This window comes from Urocitellus parryii, chromosome 4 (assembly GCF_045843805.1).
Source record: "Urocitellus parryii isolate mUroPar1 chromosome 4, mUroPar1.hap1, whole genome shotgun sequence".
Taxonomy (NCBI): domain Eukaryota; kingdom Metazoa; phylum Chordata; class Mammalia; order Rodentia; family Sciuridae; genus Urocitellus; species Urocitellus parryii.
In genome coordinates this window covers 203,963,434-203,981,359 of record NC_135534.1, presented here as the reverse complement: position 1 = coordinate 203,981,359, position 17,926 = coordinate 203,963,434, and the positions used below count along the sequence as shown (strand labels likewise).

The 17,926-nt window shown below is 54.3% G+C and overlaps 1 protein-coding gene across 1 annotated transcript in view; it reads left to right on the top strand.

Moving 5' to 3' along the window:
• Eng (endoglin) overlaps nucleotides 1–17,926 on the top strand; it is a 32,017-nt gene that overhangs the window by 8,789 nt on the left and 5,302 nt on the right. The window contains exons 2-9 of the mRNA XM_077797118.1: nucleotides 151–302; nucleotides 9,583–9,723; nucleotides 12,135–12,300; nucleotides 12,793–12,837; nucleotides 13,001–13,166; nucleotides 13,385–13,511; nucleotides 13,922–14,096; nucleotides 14,855–14,997. Coding sequence (XP_077653244.1) covers nucleotides 151–302; nucleotides 9,583–9,723; nucleotides 12,135–12,300; nucleotides 12,793–12,837; nucleotides 13,001–13,166; nucleotides 13,385–13,511; nucleotides 13,922–14,096; nucleotides 14,855–14,997 — 1,115 coding nt within the window. The remainder of the gene's footprint in view (nucleotides 1–150; nucleotides 303–9,582; nucleotides 9,724–12,134; nucleotides 12,301–12,792; nucleotides 12,838–13,000; nucleotides 13,167–13,384; nucleotides 13,512–13,921; nucleotides 14,097–14,854; nucleotides 14,998–17,926) is intronic.

Here is a 17,926-nt window from a genome sequence, read left to right as displayed (position 1 = left end):
TCCCCGGGCACGTTGTTTCTTTGTTAGCTGCGGCAGTGCCAGGCTGGGACCCAGGCTCCCCACGTGCTAGGCGAGCCCTCTGCCCAGAGCCGCACCCAGCCTCCTGGCCTGCTTCTTATCTATCGTCTTCCCCCTCTGCTTCTCCAACAGGTCTGGCGGAAAGTGTCCACTGTGACCTACAGCCTGTGGACCCCCAGAGGGGAGAGGTGACATACACCACCAGCCAGGTGTCTGAGGGCTGCGTGGCACATAATCCCAACGCTCTTCTTGAAGTCCACGTCCTCTTCCTGGAGTTCCCAAATGTGAGTGCCCCTGGCAGGGTCAGGAGGGGCCCAGAGAGAGCTCCAGGGCCCTGGGATGAGGGTCTTCCTGGGGTCGCCCCTGGGATAGTGGTCAAGTCCTCTCTGGGGACCCAAGAGGTGGCATTTCTGGTGGCAGGGGCAGTCTTTGGAGAGAACCATAAGACCTAGGTGGGAAGGGGGCTGGGGAGAAGAGCCAGGGGGCTGAGCGGGGCTCCTGCGTCTCCAGTGAAGGGATCTGACGGCTTCTCAGGGGACTTCACACCACTCTAGGCAGCGTGGACCTTGAAAAGGGGTTTCTTTTAGCTGAATTCCAATATTCCTCCCTGGACTGTCCCCCATCCAATGTCTGTGACCCCACTGGGCAGTGTCCAAGATCCAAAGCCAGCGAGTCCAACCTCAAGACGAACCCCACCGGGAGAGCCCTCTGAAGCCCACCTTGGGTTTGTCTGAGCCTCTTATTAACGACACGAACACACTTGTCACTCCTTACTCCACTCTGGGGCCGATGTCTGCCAGGGGCTAAGCACCGTCCACGCAGAAGCCTCTCCAGGACCCTCTGCCAGGGCCCACTCTCATCCCCGCTTCCCAGAGGAAGGCACTGAGGCTAGTTTTGTGACGTAAAGAAACAGGCCCAAGGCCAGAGTTCACCCCGAATCCCCAGGGGATCCAGAGCCAAGCTGTCACCTGGCTCCTCAGAGGTCAGCCAACTTGGGCCTGCCTGGACTGAAGGCCACACCTGGCCCACGTGGCCTTAGGTCCTAATAGCAATTTGCAGCGTTGGCTCAGGGTAAACAAGTGGCCAACCTGCCCCAAAACTGTTGAGTTGCCTTGCATTTGTGTGGTGATAAGAAGGTGCCCAGACCACCAATATCCGGGGGCCCTGCTCCCCACCACCTTGCCTGCCGTGAGGACTGTGGGCTTTGATAACCCCAAGCCACAGATAGCACCAAACATATTTTATGTGGTTTTTTCATAGGCATTGTAATTTTTTTTTTTCCAAATGTGGTAATGATATGGAAGATTGCCTTCTGTGAACTCACTTCGTTTGCTCTGATGTTTAGGTCCCCGCACCTCTTAGGGGTGACTGGGATTGTCAACTGAGGTCCACAGTCGGAGCAAGGCTACAGGTCAGAGCAGGGCCCAGCCAGGTGTCCAGGTGTATGGGAGCCAGCCAGCCAGCCTCCCAGGAGCCCAGGTCAGGCAGGGCTTTCTGGAGGAGCAACAGGAAGAAGGGCCAGGAGTTGACTGAGTGTGGCGGGGTGGGGAAAGCAGAGGAGAGACCCAGGGGACTGTCTGTGGGCGGGCTCAGCGAGTGGCAGGAGCTTGCCGTTTGTTGCAGAGGAGGGCACGGGGCGGAAAAGATCTGTCACGATTAAGGAGCTTGGTCTTTGTCTATGGGCAGAGACAGTCAATGGAGGGTTTTTACGAGTGTGGCAGTATGCCACCGAAACTAAGTTCAAGGATCCTGGAGTTGGTGACAGAGAATCCCCCTGTCACCCCGCCTCTTCCAGGGACCTCAGCCCGACTTACTTCTGGGAGCCAGGCTCTGAGCTCCTGCGCTCCAAGGCATAGGCATCTGAGGAGGTGGTGGAGAGTGCAGGGGCCCAGGGAACCACACCCAGCCCTGGATCTGTCACTGTCACACCTTGCAGTGTACTTGGAGTGCAAGGGGCGGACCCCCACACACCCTTCTTGTCTTGAGGGTCTCACCAAGAATCACAGAGCTGCAGAGCCTGACCCCAGCCTGGCATCTACTCAAGTGTGAGCCTGGGGCAGGGCCAGGAGCACAGGTCCTAGCTGGGCTGCTGACGAGCGTGCCCTTGGAGTCCCAGCTATTCTGGAGGCTGAGACAGGAGGATCTTTTGAGCTCAGGAGATCGAGGCAACTTATCCAGTTACCATCTCAAAACAAAACAAAGCAACAACAACAACAATAAGAACTCCGTTTCTGGAGCCAGCCGGTCCCCAGTAGAGCTTTGGCTGACCTCTTTTGGGTCCGTCGCCTTGAGCCACCTACCCGACCTGGGTCTTTCCATGAGAAGCTGGAGATGATGATGGCCCCTACCTCACAAGGTTGCTCTGAGAATCTCGGGGGATAGTGCAGGCAAAATGCTGAGCACAGCCAGATGCAGTGGTGCCTGCCTATGATCCCAGTGACTCGGGAGGCTGAGGCAGGAGGATGACTAGTTTGAGGCCAGCCTGGGCAACTTAGTGAGACTCTGTCTCAAAAAAGAGCCCAGGGCCTGCCCAGAGCCTGCGTATGGCATGCAGTCACGGTTGTTGTTAGTATCATTGCTTCTCTCTAGGGTCCGCATCTTTCCCGTTAACACCCCAGCAGGGAGAAGAGGCAGAGGCCAGGAATCCATTTTCAGAGAGGCTAACTGTAGTCCAGCCCCATGGAGCTGGGCCTCTGTACCAAGCTCCTTGTTCCAAGGTTGACCCACGATCCTTCCAAGTCCTGCGCTGAGGAAGCTGTGGCTTCCAAGGCACCTTCCTCCCCAGGCAGCCCCCAGCAGTGGGTCCACAGCTCCAGCGGCCCCTCCACCAGCTCTCACCAGATGCCTGCTCTGTGGCCCGCCCCGTGTTGGGCACTGAGGATGCAGAGAGAAAGGAGGCCAGGCCCTTCCTGCCCCATGCCACTCATGGGCAGGGAGGGAGACATTGGCAGCCCTGGAATTGAGTGATGGGATTGGCAAGGGGGCAGGGGGGCAGGGGCCTGTGGGTGACTTCAGGGGACAGGGACAAACACTGAACATGAAGAGAGGGGCATTAGGGAAAAGGCTTTTAGAGGCTAGGCACTTGGTGAGGTCAAGACCCTGAGGCCAGAGACTTGGGCTGGTGGCTCTGTGGGGTGGCGCTGGCTCAACAGCCAGCCAGATCCCTCCTGACCTACTGCCGCCTTCGTCAATCCTGGCACAGAAAGCGGCTTCCCGGCCATCTCTGCGTGGCCTCAAAACCCTCAGACTTCCTGTGGGTGGGTGGGCCTCGTCTGAGCAGGGGCCGCGGAGAGCCCCAGGCAGCGCGAGGCCCAGTGCGTGTGCATGTGCATCGGGGTGGTCTGCAGACGCACCCGGGGGCTGCTGGACAGGGGCTTTATCTGCTTGGTCCCTGAAGGGCAGGCCGGAGCCTGGATTCCGGGAGGGGGCCGGGATCACATCCTGACCCGGGAGACAGGAAGCCGGCCTGGTGTCTCAGCAATTCCCGTCAGACCGCTGCGCTGATCCGCGTCTTCCTCACCGAGCCCCAGCAGCCAGGCCGGGGCAGAGCCGGGTCGGCCGCTGATTCACCCCACTCCTGGCGAGTCAAAGACACCCCACCCACGCCTAGGCAGAGGAGGGCCAGGACTGGGAACTGACTCAGCCGGGCCGGGGGACCAGAGAAGGTGATCCAGTAGGGACCCCAGGCTCCCCAGATCCTCCTGGGAAGGGGCTATGGAAGGTAGTGCAGCCCCCAGGCCGGGACAAGGGGCCCCCACCCTGGGCCCCAGGATGAGTGACCTCTCGATGGCCATCTTCCAGTTGATCCCTCCTCCAGGGGAGGGAGACTGTGTGGTCAAAGGGGTGTGCCCACCTGCACCTCACCCTCCTCTCTAGCTTCTGCTCTGGATACGAGGGTCCCTGAGTTCCTTACCCAGTGACACAGCCCTTATGCTAGGGCTGCATGGGTTTTTTCTGGCGGGAGTACTGGGGATTGAACTCAGGGTGCTCCACCACTGAGCCACATCCCCAGCCCTTTTTGTTTTTTAATGAGACAGGGTCTTGCTAAGTTGCTGAGGCTGGCCTTGAACTTGCAATCCTCCCATCTCAACCTCCTGAGTTGCTGGGATTATGGGCATGCCTTCACATCTGGTGTGGCTCTTTCTTGTCCTTTTTCTGGGAGGGGCAGCTTCCCTAGGCCTGTAGGGTGGTGGTGTTGGCTATTGGGGGTAGGATGGCAGAGTTTGGGCATACAGGGGGCTGTTCACATGTGGACACCTGAGCGTCCTTGCTGTGCTGTCAGAAGGAGGGTGCAGAGACAGGAGCGGGGCTGGGGCCGGCAGCTGCCATCATATTCTTGTTCCAGGATTTTCAAATGTGAGAGGCGGGCTTGACCCAGGGGCCTGGGTGGGCAGGGGACAGATGTGCTGGGCAGGGACTGTGCTTGTCTCTCACAGTGTCCCCGGTGGCCAGTTCCAAGTCAGCCTGGGGTTAGATACCTGCTGGATGATGTGTGGATGATGGAAGGGAGGGAGGGAGGGAGGAAAGAAAGAGGAGGAGAAGATATATGAGCATAAGCATCTGTCATCTGCCACTTGAGTGCCTGGGTCATTGGTTGTTCAGGGGTTAACTCTGTTCTCTGCTGTACCATCTCCCATCCCCATTGCGGGGAGCAGGAGCCCCCTAGCCGGCCTCTCTGGCAGGAAAGAGAGTCAGGGGAGGCAAGGAGAGCCCCAGCTGACCCCCAGAAGGGCTGGAGGGAGCAGAGGCCCCACTGTGGGGGTGGGGAGAACATCTCTCTCCAGGGATTCTGGAAGCCCCCTCGGTGGCCACCTGGCTGGAGACCAGGACTCCCAAATGCTAAGTGCTGAGGGACCCCCAGGAGGCCGGCGGGAATGCAGGAGACACCCAGTTCCTGAAGAGCACTGAGCCTGACTCCCCGGGCAGATGGGAGCAGACACCTCCCTGTGGCGTGTCACAGCTCCCACTACCTGCTGCCCAGGTCTGACATCCAAAGCTGTGGCACTGCCCTGGGCGAGTGCCCATGTGCTGCCATCCCTCGGTGTCCCTGGGGGGATGGGTTCCAGGATCCCCTCCGATGATACCCGAATCCAGAGATGCTCCAGGCCCTGGGTGGAGGGGTGTGGTCTTGCACATACCTGAGCAATGCTCTGCTCCACTTTAAAGTGTCTCCAGATTATTATAAAACCTGCCACAATGCCAGGGACACACAGATAGTAACAGAAAGAAAAGCCCTGCCAGGCACCCGGCACATGCCTGTCATCCCAGCGTCTCGGGAGGCTGAGGATGGAGGATCACAATTTCAAAGTCAGCCTCAGCACCTTAGCGAGACCCTGTCTCAAAATAAAAAATAAAAAGACTGGGGATGTGGCTCAGTGACAAAGCACCCCCTCTCGTACCAAAAAAATTTAAAAAAGGGGGGGAGAGAGAGAGAGTGAGAGAAAGAAAGCAAGAAAGCTCATAAATGTCCAGCACAGACACAATTTAAATTATATATATATATATACACATACACATACACACACACACACACACACACATACATACATATTTTGGAGCTGTTTGGTGGCACATTCCTGGAAGTCCCAGCTAAGCAGAAAGATCACTTGAGCCCAGGAGTTCAGGGCCAGTCTGGGGAAATAGGAAGACCCTGTCTCCTTAAAAAAAAAAAAAAATTATCTGTGGTTGTTCCAATTTGTGGAATTTGTGGATGCAAGACCCACATCCACAGAGGGCCAGCCACGCCTAGCTGGGCACTGGACAGCCCACTCTGAGGCAGAGTCACACAGCATCCTTGTGAGTCTGTGAGGGGGGCGTATTGTCAGCCCATTTTCCATATCATGAAACTGAGGCCCAGGAGGACTGTCCAGGGTCACAGGCTCATGGCTGAGTACACATATTTGAATTCGGGTCTGTCTGGCTCTGACCCCTTTCCCCGGCCACCCTTCCTGTATGCACTGTCTGAGTCTGCTGGGTGGACGGAGGGACGGCTGGCTCCAATGTGACCGCCTCCGGCTGGCCCTGAGGGTGGGGGCTGCGGGCAGCCCCGAGACTCCACTCCTAGAAGAATTGCTGGAAGCGGCTTTCTATAAGTGGCTACTAGCGCTCAGGGCCTCCTCTCTGAAATCCCCCGTCCCACCTCCAACCACTGGCCCCACAATGGCATCTGTGGGCACAAAAATAGCAACTCACCTCCCGCCCACAAGTTCAGGGAAGGGTCGGGCAGGCCCAGCCTGCAGGGCTGGGGGCAAGGGGCTGGCTGGCCCGCCCGCCATGCCTGGGCCCTGGAGTCCCAGGATCTCACCTAGAAGACTGGGAGCCTGGGGCAGGGGCAGGGGGCCCCTCTCTTTGCCTCTGGGGGCACAGAGAAGGGAAGTCGGGTGCGTGCGAGTGGCTGCCGGTGAGTCAGGCTTTGGGGATGGAAATGTTTGCTATGGAAACCCGACTGGGTCTTCTGGTAACCGGTTGGCCCTCAGCGAGGCCTGGGAGCTCTGGGACCCCAAGAGCCCCACTTTCCAGCCTCCCCCAGTATCCAGACCACTCATGTGTGATCCTGGCAGGAGACTGACCCCCTGCTTTTGGCCTCAGCCTCCCTGTCCCCCAACTGAACAGGAAAGTCTTGGTGACAAGGCAGTGGTGGGTTTGGCTTAGGAGCCCTGGGAGAAGAACTGAGCATGTGACAAATGTCACAAAGCTCTAGCCTCCTAGCCCTCTGACCCCCAGCTGACCGGGCCCTGACCTCCATCGCCCTTTCTTCACTCCCTTTCAGCAGAGCCCGCCTGCTTCTGCTTTCCAGCCATATTCCCATTTCACAGGCAAGGAAACTGAGGCCCGGAGGCACCGGCGGTGTCGCGGTAGCAGCTGGTCCCATCACACAGGGTTCTTTCCTCCAAGAAGAGCCTGGCTCCCGCAGCTCGCGGGTGTCCACCAAGGGACAGAGGACGGCTTTCCCCATCCACTGGTGTTCCCTGGCTGCAATCTGCCAAGTCATGGGGCCCATCTCTCTGCCATATGTACCCCTTGAAGTTCTCCTCGCAGGGTGGGGACAAACAAGTGTCACTGAGGTGTATTTGAGAGAAGGGCACGGTCCAGGGCCTGGGCCTCCATTCGGACCCAGGCTGACAGGCCCGGGGTTCGGCTTCCTCTGCAGCTTCCTCCTGAGCCTCTGTTTCCCCATCTGTGAGATGGGAGGACACCTGTTCCTGCTTTGATCAGAAGCACTGCCACGTGCTCAGCGCAGGGGCAGACCGGGCGGGGTCAAACCCCGGGAAATCACTAGCACTTGGTTGTTTTTCGTAACAACTTTATTGAGGTAAAATTCACCCATTCAGAGAAGAACTTGAGTGGTTTGTGGATAGGCACAGTTGTGTGCCCATAGTTGATGGTTTCACAGGACACAGGACAGAGCACCAGGCCTGGTCTCCACACCAGCAAGGTGGCTTGCACTTCCCTTTGGTCAGGTCTAAGCAGTGATCACAGCCCTGGAGCCAAATGCTGGTTCTGACAGTTAGATATTTTGCATTTCATAAAAGATGGCCTTAAATCCAGCAATTAGTTATTCAAGTGTTTAGAATGCACAATATTTTAAAAAACTGATGAAACAGATGCTTTGAAATGGTGTTATAAACCCATTAGAAAACGAGATGCGAACCGATGCACACATACACGTGAAGCCTCTTCTCCTACTGTAAACCAGCGTGAGAATCACTATTGAAAAATAATTGCCTAAAGAGCCCTCCAAAGGGACAGAGCTGATTTGTGGAACACTGAAGATGAAGTCACAGTGTTTGCTCTCTTTTTTGTTTGTTTTAAAGAGTGAACTTGAACACAAAGAGTGATTACAGTGTTATTATTGAGTAACGGAAATATTTCTGAGCAGATTTTTCCAGGGTCTGACCTGCTGTCTCTGGCTCGGTGGCGTCCGCTGGGGAAACACAATCTGATGTGAATCCCCACACTTTCCATGGTGTCTCCATCTTGAAATCACTTGTCCCTTCTGATGGAGGGAGGAGACTTTGGGGGTCAGCTCTTGGCCACAAGCTTTTGTCTGGGAGCTGCTGGCTCTGGAAGCACAGGAAAGTGCTTCCGAATCTGTCTTTGTCCTGGAGAGTCTTGGGGCTCTGGGGTCCTGAGCTGTCTCTTCATTCTTGCTCCTCAGCCATTCACACCCTGCCTGCTCAGAAAGCCACGGGGCAGAGCGGAGGTCTCTCTCCACAGAAGTTATGCCCTGTGGATCACTGTCATCTTTTACTTCTTGGTCATAAGATGTAGAAAAATATGGCAGGAGTTCAGAGCAGAGGCCTGCCTGGGTCCGAATCCCAGCCCCAGCTTATTTGCTGTGCAATCATGGGCAAATGACTGTGCCTCTGGGCCTCAGTTTCCTCATCTGCAATTGAGAATAATAAAGGGTTGTTTCAGGAATTAAATGAGTTAATGGAAAATACTTAGAATAGTCCTGGCACATAGAAAGCCATGTGTAAGAGTGGATTTTACTGTTGCTGTCATGAAAACATAATTACATCAATTTAAAAACATCTTTTGTTTTTTGCTCTTGTAGCTGGGAATCAAACCCAGGGCCTCACACATGCTAAGCAAGCACTGTACCATTGAGCCACACCTCCAGCCCCCCATCAGTTAAAACTTTTCTGCAGGCTGGGGGTGTAGCTCAGTGGTAAAACCTATGCTTAGCATACACGAGGCCCTGGGTTCTAGCCCCAGCATAAAAAAACAAAAACAAAAAAGAAAAAAACACCTAAAAATGCAGTCAGAAATAAAATGAATTCTACTTCACATTTTTATATTAAAATAATGGTATTATAGAGACTGGCATCTTAGCACTTTATTTTTTTTAAAGATTTTATTTATTTATTTATTTTTTTAGTTCTCGGCGGACACAACATCTTTGTTGGTATGTGGTGCTGAGATCGAACCCGGGCCGCACGCATGCCAGGCGAGCGCGCTACCGCTTGAGCCACATCCCCAGCCCCATCTTAGCACTTTAAAATAGTGAGATAAGAGGAATACTGCAAACTAAAAGGGGAATTCGAAACACATTTGGTTCTGGAGTGTCTCCCAAGGAGTGGAGGGTGGGTCTCCCATCCACTGGTTGGGTTCCTTGGCTGGGATCTGCATGCTAAGCACATGCTCTACCACTGAGCTGCACCCCAGCTCTTAGGAGAGCAACTGTGGGCTGAAAGCAGAATCTCTGCACCAGGGTCGACCATAGAGGGAGAGGGGACAATGGGGGAGCAGTCACTAACTATGCACACAGGGCCCACAGGCCGGGACACAGCAGGTAATCAATGGAAGTCATAAATCTTGATTGACTATTGAGAAGTTTGGGCTCATCCCAATTTTTTTCTCTCCCTGGCATTTGCTGGGACTAATTTCATTCATTCCTTTGATATATTTTCTGGCACATCCTGGGGGGCCTGACTCTACTCACAGGTAACCAAGAGAAACCAAACTGAGTGGGGAGAGTGGAGTAGAAGCCTTCACTGCTTAGCTGAGTGGCCCCGGCTGTGCAAGTCTGACTGGTCTGTGTGTCTCCCTGTCCCCTCCCAGGAGTTGGCAAAGTTGGAGCTGACCCTCCAGGCCTCCAAGCAAAATGGCACCCGGCATCGGGAAGTGCTTCTGGTTCTCGTGGCGAACAAGAGCGTCTTGCTGCAGCTCCAGGCTCTGGGAATCCCACTCCACTTGGCCTACGTGAGTGCATCACCCCCAAACCCAGGCCAAGGCCCTGGCCAGGGTCTCTTGCCCCTACAGCCTTGCTTGACTCACCAGGGCCCTGCCAGGTGACTGATGGGCCCTGATCAAGAGACACCAGAGGGTGGCAAGACCTGAGATAAAAGAACCCAGACCGGGCTGGGGTTGTGGCTCAAGCAGTAGCGCGCTCGCCTGGCATGCGTGCGGCCCGGGTTCGATCCTCAGCACCACATACCAACAAAGATGTTGTGTCCGCCGAGAACTAAATAAAATTAAAAAAAAAAAAAAAAAAAAAAAAAAAACCCAGACCAAGAGTGGGAGTCAGGCTGATGTACAAGCTGGCCAGCCGTGGTCCTCAGCATGCCCATCTGTTCAGTGGAACAGTTCGGCCCAATGATATCCCATCAAATAACATTTTCATTGTCTTTGATAAAGTTAGAAGATATTTGAAAATGTTTAAGTACAGAGGAAAAGGGTCACGAGGAAACCTAACAATGTGTTAACAGTGGTGAGGAAAGGGACATGGGATCAGGAGAGACTCTGATTTGGTTCTTTATACTTTGCCAAATTGGGGAGAGATGGCCCTAATTGACAGGGCTCACGTTGGAGAAAAAAAAAATTATGTTTTAAAAGCTCAACTCTTAAGTGTTAGACACATCCACGAAGAGAAAGGACCCGCGGGGGCTTTGTCCCACTGCGGGGAGCCTGCGGCCGGTCAGCAGGGCCTCCAACACAGGGAGGGCCCTGGGAAGTGGCCCCAGATGTGAGCAGCTGTCTTGCAGATGAGAAAGCAGAGGAGAGAGCAGAGCAGGCCAGGAGGCAGCAGAGAGGACAGGGGAGGCACAGAAAGAAACAGACACTGAAGGGCGGCCAGCGGGGCGGGGGAGGGACACCAGAGAGACTGGGGTGGGGGCAGGACTGGCCCTGGGCCGGCGCGGCTAGAGACAGGCAGAGGCCAGAAGTCGGAGATGGGCGTCCGGGGAAGAATCTGGATGCAGCGAAGCCAGCATGGAAAGCCCCTGGCGGAGGGAGAAAGTCACGCCAGCTCCCCGGGCCCAGGGCCAGGGCAGTGGGCAGGGAAGAGCTGGGCCGCCCCAAGTTAGTCCAGAGGGAAACCGAGGCCGGTCGGGGCGGGTCTTGCCGTGGCTCCTCCCCCTCCCTCTCCCTGCTCTTCTGGGGTGGAGGCTGCGCCTGCAGGACCGTGGTCCTGGTCTGTGCTGAAGGTGGCCGCAGCCTGGGGGAGGGGGGGGGGCTGAGTCTACCTGCGAGCCCGGGAGCCTTCCCAGGAGCTGGGCGGGCCTGAGCGTCAGACCCCGCGCCAGGCGACTGACACTGACAACGTTGAGCCCTGGATCCCTGCTGAAGTCCCATTTTACTGACGACCCTAGCTGGCCCCCATTTTTAAACCACCAAAGTCCCAGTCTTTCCCACCAAGGGACCTGTGGTCCTCACCCATGGATCACTTTGCCCCCTAGTTAATTTCTGCAGAGAGGGTTGTGGGCTCTATTCTAGAGGGATCATTCTATGGTGTCTTACCTACTGTCACTGACAGGCAGTCCTCCTTAATATCTAACGTGAAGCCCTGCTGCTGCTGCTGCTGCTGCTGCTGCTGCTTCAGCTCAAGGCCTTGGCCTTGGAGATGGAATACAAAGGAACTCTGAACCAGTGGCCCCAACAGCTTCCTCTGAATCCCCCCTAGTTTCCTTGCCCAGCCCACCAACTCTTCCCCCCGGGGCACTGGCAGGAAGATGGGGAGGTGTGGGAGCTTCCTAGATTCCCAGTCCTTCCAACCAGGGGACCCATCTCACTCCTCTGTTCCTTAGTAAATGACATCCTCTGGCTTCTTTTGCTTCCAGTGACTTGATGCATAGCTAGTTTCCAAATGATGAGGTCCCCCAAAGCAGGACCACCCCATCTCCTTCATTCTTTCATTTCTTCATCCATTCCTGTTCTCCCTTCCTTCCTGCCTTCCCGTGTTCAGGGAGCTGGGTGGCAGGGTGAAGCTGGTATGGCAGGCCCCCCGACGCTGAGCCCCGAGTCAGCACCAACTCAGATAAATATTTCTTGGTGCCTCCTGCATGTGGAGCCCTGTGCAGGGATGGGCCAGAGTATAGAGGAGGACAGAAGGTAGCCAGATGTCATTTCATGTGGGTTCAATGGGTAGAACCCCAGCAGGGCCCTGTTTGGACAGGTGGATGAAGAAGGATATGTGTCCTTACAGCCCCCAGGTGTGGAAGACAGAGCAGATTGGCAGGGGTGGGGGAGCCCTTGGGGGCTCTGGGATGACTGCAGATCCACCAGCCTCCACACTTTCGGCCCTGGACTCTTCTCAACCAAAGGGCAGACTCCCCAAATTATTCCCTAACTTCCTGCACAGGTCAGAAAGGACTGAGCACTCTCTATCTCCCCAGAACCCCAAACTGGTCATCTGCCAAGAGCTCTGGGGAGCCAACCACACAGAGCTGCCATCCTTTACCGCCAAGAGCCAGATCCTTGACTGGGCGGCTACAAAGGGCCCCATCACCTCAGCTGCGGCGCTGGAGGACCCCAGCAGTGTCCTGCTGCGGCTGGGCCAAGGTCAGCTTCCCCTGCAGCCACTCTGGGCTCCGTCCAGCTCTGGAGGAATCTGAGCACCTCTGATCCATTCCTCAGACTAAGGCGCGAAAGATCCCGAGCGATATGATTTGCCCTGGGCCACACATAGCAAGGCAGTGCCCTTTGGGGACAGCGATTCCTCCTTCACCAAGTATCAGACTGAACTATGGGAAATGACAGGTTTTCCTTTTTTTTTTTTTAAGCCCCCAATCCCCCAGCACTTTCACGTTGTTCATTGTGCATCTACTGTGTGCCAAGTTTGCTAGGCACTCGGATGCTCTGTGGGGACAGACTCCCCTCTCCTGGAGCTGCCACTCTGATGAGGGAGATGACAATAAACATGTAAAGAGATAAATTCTATGATATTAGGTTTTGGTAGGAGCTATAGGAAAGACGAGAGAGGAAGGATGCACGGGGTGGTGGCCAGGCTGTATCTCCATGGACTCATTCCTTGTATTAACCCTGTATTGACAGATGAAGAAACAGAGGCCTTGGGACTTGCACAGGGTGGCTCAGAAGGTAAGTGGTGGCGGCGAGGTTTGGACCTGGGTCCTCCCAGGCCCCACCCTTGAGGCTCCATGCTGCCGGCCCATCTCTGCCTTGGCGCTGGGTGAAGGTGGAGCCCTGTGTATACGGGAGCCAGTTTGCCCCGGAGGGGACTGAGGTGCGTTTGTCTCTGCAGCCCTGAAGTCACCATCCTTCTGTTTGCTGGAAGCCAACCGGGACATGGGCCGCACCCTCGAATGGCAGCCGCGGGCCCCGGCTCCGGTCCGGGGCTGCCGGCTGGAGGGCGTGGCCGGCCACAAGGAGGCGCACATCCTGCGGGTGCTGCCCGGTGCTGGAGCCGGGTAAGGGTGCCCGCCCCGCGCCAGGCCCGCCCAGGCGCCCCTCGTGGGGCCCAGAGCCCACCGGACCCACCCAGTCCCATCGTCCCCCACCGGGCCAGGGAAGAGCTCAGCCGCTGCCCCCTGGACGCCAAGGCCCAGTCCCAGTCCCAGCCCGCGGTCGCCGTCAGACCCCGCGTTCCCCGTGTTCCACCCGCGCTGACCTGTCCTTCTCGCCGCAGGCCCCGGACCGTGACAGTGAAGGTGGAACTGAGCTGCACCTCCAGGGATCCCGACGCCATCCTCATCCTACAGGGCCCACCCGACGTGTCCTGGCTCATCGACGCCAACCACAACATGCAGATCTGGGTAAGTCTCACCCGCCTTCTCGCCTCTGCCTTCAGGCCGCCTGCAGGCACCGCACCCCACGGGGCTTCAGGCAGGATGGTTCTGCTCCCAGGGCTCTGCCTGTGTCCACCACCTGTCCTTCCTTCAGATCTTCACCCAGAGGTCACCTCCTCCTGGCAGCCTTCCCTGATGCTCTAGGCAGCCCTCTAACCCAGAGCACAGGGTCCAGGGCTTCCGGGAGAGGTGAACCCTGAGCCGAGTTCAAGGACAAAGGAGACAGTAGACAGGGGAAGGTGGCCAGGCAGAGCAAACAGGGGACCAGGAAGAGCAGGATGGAGGCCTGGCATCACCCTGCCTGGCCTGCGGGTCCCGGGCCTGCCACAGGCCCGACTGCACCCTGACTCCCCGCTCTGCTCTCTCCTGGCCTGTAGACCACTGGCGAGTACTCCTTCAAGATCTTTCCAGAGAAGAACATCCGCGGCTTTGTGCTCCCAGATACACCCCAAGGCCTGCTGGGAGAGGCCCGGACGCTCAACGCCAGCGTCGTGGCCTCCTTCGTGGAGATCCCTCTGGCCAGCGCTGTCTCGCTGCGGGACCCCAGCTGTGGTGAGCCAGCCCCTCTCCTGCCCCTTTCCCCTGCCGGCCTTGGATCACTTGTCCTGGAAGTTTGGCCAAGTTGCACCGACCTCTCTGGGCCTCATTGTCCTCATCTGCAGCATGGGGACAATGAATAGCTGGCCTCCCGAGAGCATAGTGCCAGTGCATCGTGAGTGGTCGGTTTCTGTTCTCTGGACTAAAAGGCTCAGGGCTCACTCCAGTTGAACTGGGCTGACTGGGCTACACGAAATAACCACAAAGAGACACAAATACCTTTTTCTTTGGGGTCCCTGTGACGGCTCCTCTGACCTTAAGGGTCTGCAGAAAGAGAGAGAGCGAGAGCACGCACTGACCCCTTTTACTGAGGAGAAGCTATTCAAATGAGGCAAGGGGTCAGGTTTCAGGGGGCTGAGTCTAGCTTCATGATGTCCACTGTCAGCAGGTGACTGACACCTGGGTAGGCCACACCCAAGGGCACAGTAAGAGAAGGGGACACACACCAGGCACTTCCATGGAACATTCTATCCCAAACAGGGCAAGGGGTTATATTACAAAGGAACAGTGAGCATAGCTGCACCCACGGGGCTGTGGGAAGGCACGCCCATCCACAAAGACACAGCCAGGGAACCCTAGAAGAGCACCCTAGAAGAGCGGGGCAGTCCAGCAGCATGGGCGCCTGACCCCACAGAGCCCAGCAGGGGAGTGAACTCGGTCCCTTGCGAGGCTGGTTTGACTGCCTGCTTTGCCCACCACCTGCTGCCCCCCAGGCGGTGGACTCCAGACCTCACCTGCACCGGTCCCAACCACCCCTCCCAAGGAGAGCTGCAGCCCAGAGCTACTCATGTCCCTGATCCAGCCCAAGTGCGCCCATGACGTCATGACTCTGATACTGAAGAAAGATCTGGTGGAGGTAAGAGAATCCAGCCCGCCTGCCCTCTGACAGCTAGTCCCTCCCTGGCCTCAGAATCTTGGGGCCCCACCCAGGCAGGGGGGGACAAGTCACCTCTCTCTGCAAGCCTGTATTCCCACTTTAAAGTGTGATTGGTAATGGTATCCACCTCATGGCGAGAATTCAGTGAGGCCAGGAGTGGCACAGAGAGCTCAGCAAATAACACCAGGTGGTCATTAATCCCACAGTTGGCTGAGCTGGGAGGTCACTTACCATCATGACACTTAGCAGGCACAATGTGGTCTCTGCCGTACTGACAAAGGAATATTTACAATAAAAATAATGCATGTGCCAGGTGCAGTGGCCACACCTGTAATCCCAGCGGTTCTAGAAGCTGAGGCAGAAGAGTCGTGAGTTCAAAATTTAGCCTCAGCTAAATTTCGAGGCCCTAAGCAACTCAGTGAGACCCTAAATAAAATACAAAAAAGGGCTGGGGGGGGCTGAGGATGTGGCTCAAGCGGTAGCGCGCTCGCCTGGCTTGCGTGCGGCCCGGGTTCGATCCTCAGCACCACATACCAACAAAGATGTTGTGTCCGCCGAGAACTAAAAAATAAATATTAAAAATTCTTTCTCTCTATCTCTCTCTCTCCTCTCTCACTCTCTCTTTAAAAAAAAAAAAAAAAAAAAAAAAAAGGGCTGGGGAATGTGGCTCAATGGTTCAGTGCCCCTGAGTTCAATCGCTGATACAAAATAATAATAATAATAATAATAATAATAATAATAATACACATGGCTCAGTGGTAGAGTGCTTGCCCAGCATACATGAGGCCCTAGGTTCAATCCCCCAAACGAAAGCAAAACAAAAAAAGCTTTAAAACTGAACAAGGGGCTGGGGAATATAGCTCAGTTGGTAGAGTGCTTGCCTTGCATGCACAAGGTCCTGGGTTCAATCCCCAGCACAAACAAACAAACAAAAAAATAAACAAAACTTAGAAAAGAAAAAAATCTTGATCTTATCTCCTAAAGACAGTGACTGTTGACATTTTGGTTGGGTTGCTGTCTGGTGTGATTTCTCTGTGTTTCTTTCATGAGTGTAATCATAATCGATGCTTTTTTCTCCTATTCACTTAACCTACTTTTGAAACTTTGACACCTGTGCCTAATTATATTATTACCAAGCATATATTATTTTATTATATGGACATGTCATAATGAGTTTCTCCTCCTTTGTTAAACATTTGTTTCCAATTCTATATTATAAATATGCAGAAAATATCATTTTGCATAGAACTTCTCTTTTTTCTTTTGTTTAGGTCCCAGGGATTGAACCCAGGGGTGCCTACCACTGGGCTACATCCTAGGCTCTTTTTAACTTTTTAAATTTTGAGACAGGATCTCACTAAGTTGCTCAGCTGACCTCAAACTTGTAATCCTACTGACTCAGCCTCCCAAGATGCTAGGATTACAGGCCTGCACCACAGTGCCTTGTTTATTGTTTCTTTTTTTTTTCTTTTTTTTTTTAAAGCGAGAGTGAGAGACAGAGAGAGAGAGAGAGTGAGAGAGAATTTTTAATATTTATTTTTTAGTTTTAGGCGGACACAACATCTTTGTTGGTATGTGGTGCTGAGGATCGAACCCGGGCCGCACGCATGCCAGGCGAGCGCGCTACCGCTTGAGCCACATCCCCAGCCCTGTTTTTTGTTTTTTAAGGATAGATTTCCACATGGGTGGGATTTCTGGATCAAAGTCTATGAAGTGTTGTTTTTTATTATTTTTTTAAATTTTATTTTATTATTTTTTTTTTTAGTTGTATATGGACTCAATGCCCTTATTTATTTTTATGTGGTGCTAGGATCGAACCCAGTGCCTCACACTTGTGAGGCAAGTGCTCTACCACGGAGCTACAGCCCCAGCCCCAAATCTATGAAGTTTTGATACATGTTGCCAACTGGCTTTGCCAAAGAGGATTTGAATTTTCACTGCTGGTTTATGAGAGTACTTTGACCACATCTCTCTTTCTCTAGACTGTAATTAAAAACAAAAACAAAGAAGACCTTTGCCAGTGTGGGAGGTGGAACATAGTGTTCCATTCTTTTTAAATTTATAATTCTTTGGTTAGAAGAGAGAGGGGGCGTAGCTCTGTCTCTTTATTTCTGGGTACTGGCGTTTGAACCCAGGGGCACTTCACCACTGAGTCACATCCTCAGTCCTTTTTATTTTTTATTTTGAGACAGGGTCTCACTACGTTGCGGAGGATCTTTTAAATTGCCCAGGCTGCCTTGAACTTGATCTTCTTTCCATCAGGCTCCTTAGTCACTGGGATCGGGGCATACAGCCCCGAGCCCAGCTGTCTTCACCCTTTCTTCTGATTTGTAAATATTCTTTATATTTTGGCTAGTGGGGCTTTTTATTCTGTTTTGCTTTCAGTGCTAGGGATGGAACTCGGGGTCTGACATGTACTCAGCACGCGCTCCACCACTCAGCTACACCCCAGCCCCCATTGCAGTGCTATTTAACTTTTTGGACATTTTTTAAAAATTGGGCAGGGACAGTGGCACACACCTGTAATCCTAGCCACTTAGGAGGCTGAGGTAGGAAGATCTCAAGTTCAAGATGAGTCTGGACAACTTAATGAGACCCTGTCTCAAAATAAAATCAAAAGCTGGGGATATAGCTCAGTGGTAGAGCATGAGCTTAGTTTGCATGCACGAGCCCTTAGTTTCAATCCCTAATCTCTCTCTCTCTCTCTCTCTCTCTCTCTCTCTCTCTCTCTCTCTCACACACACACACACACACACACACACACACAAATATGCACATTTTCTTTAAGGCCATAGAAGTGAAACACCTGTGGAAGGGTCTAAACAGATTCATCCTAAACCCAGAGCACTGCCTTCTCATTGACTTGGGAATGTGGCCCATGAAGGTTTGATTTCAGGCCCATGTGATG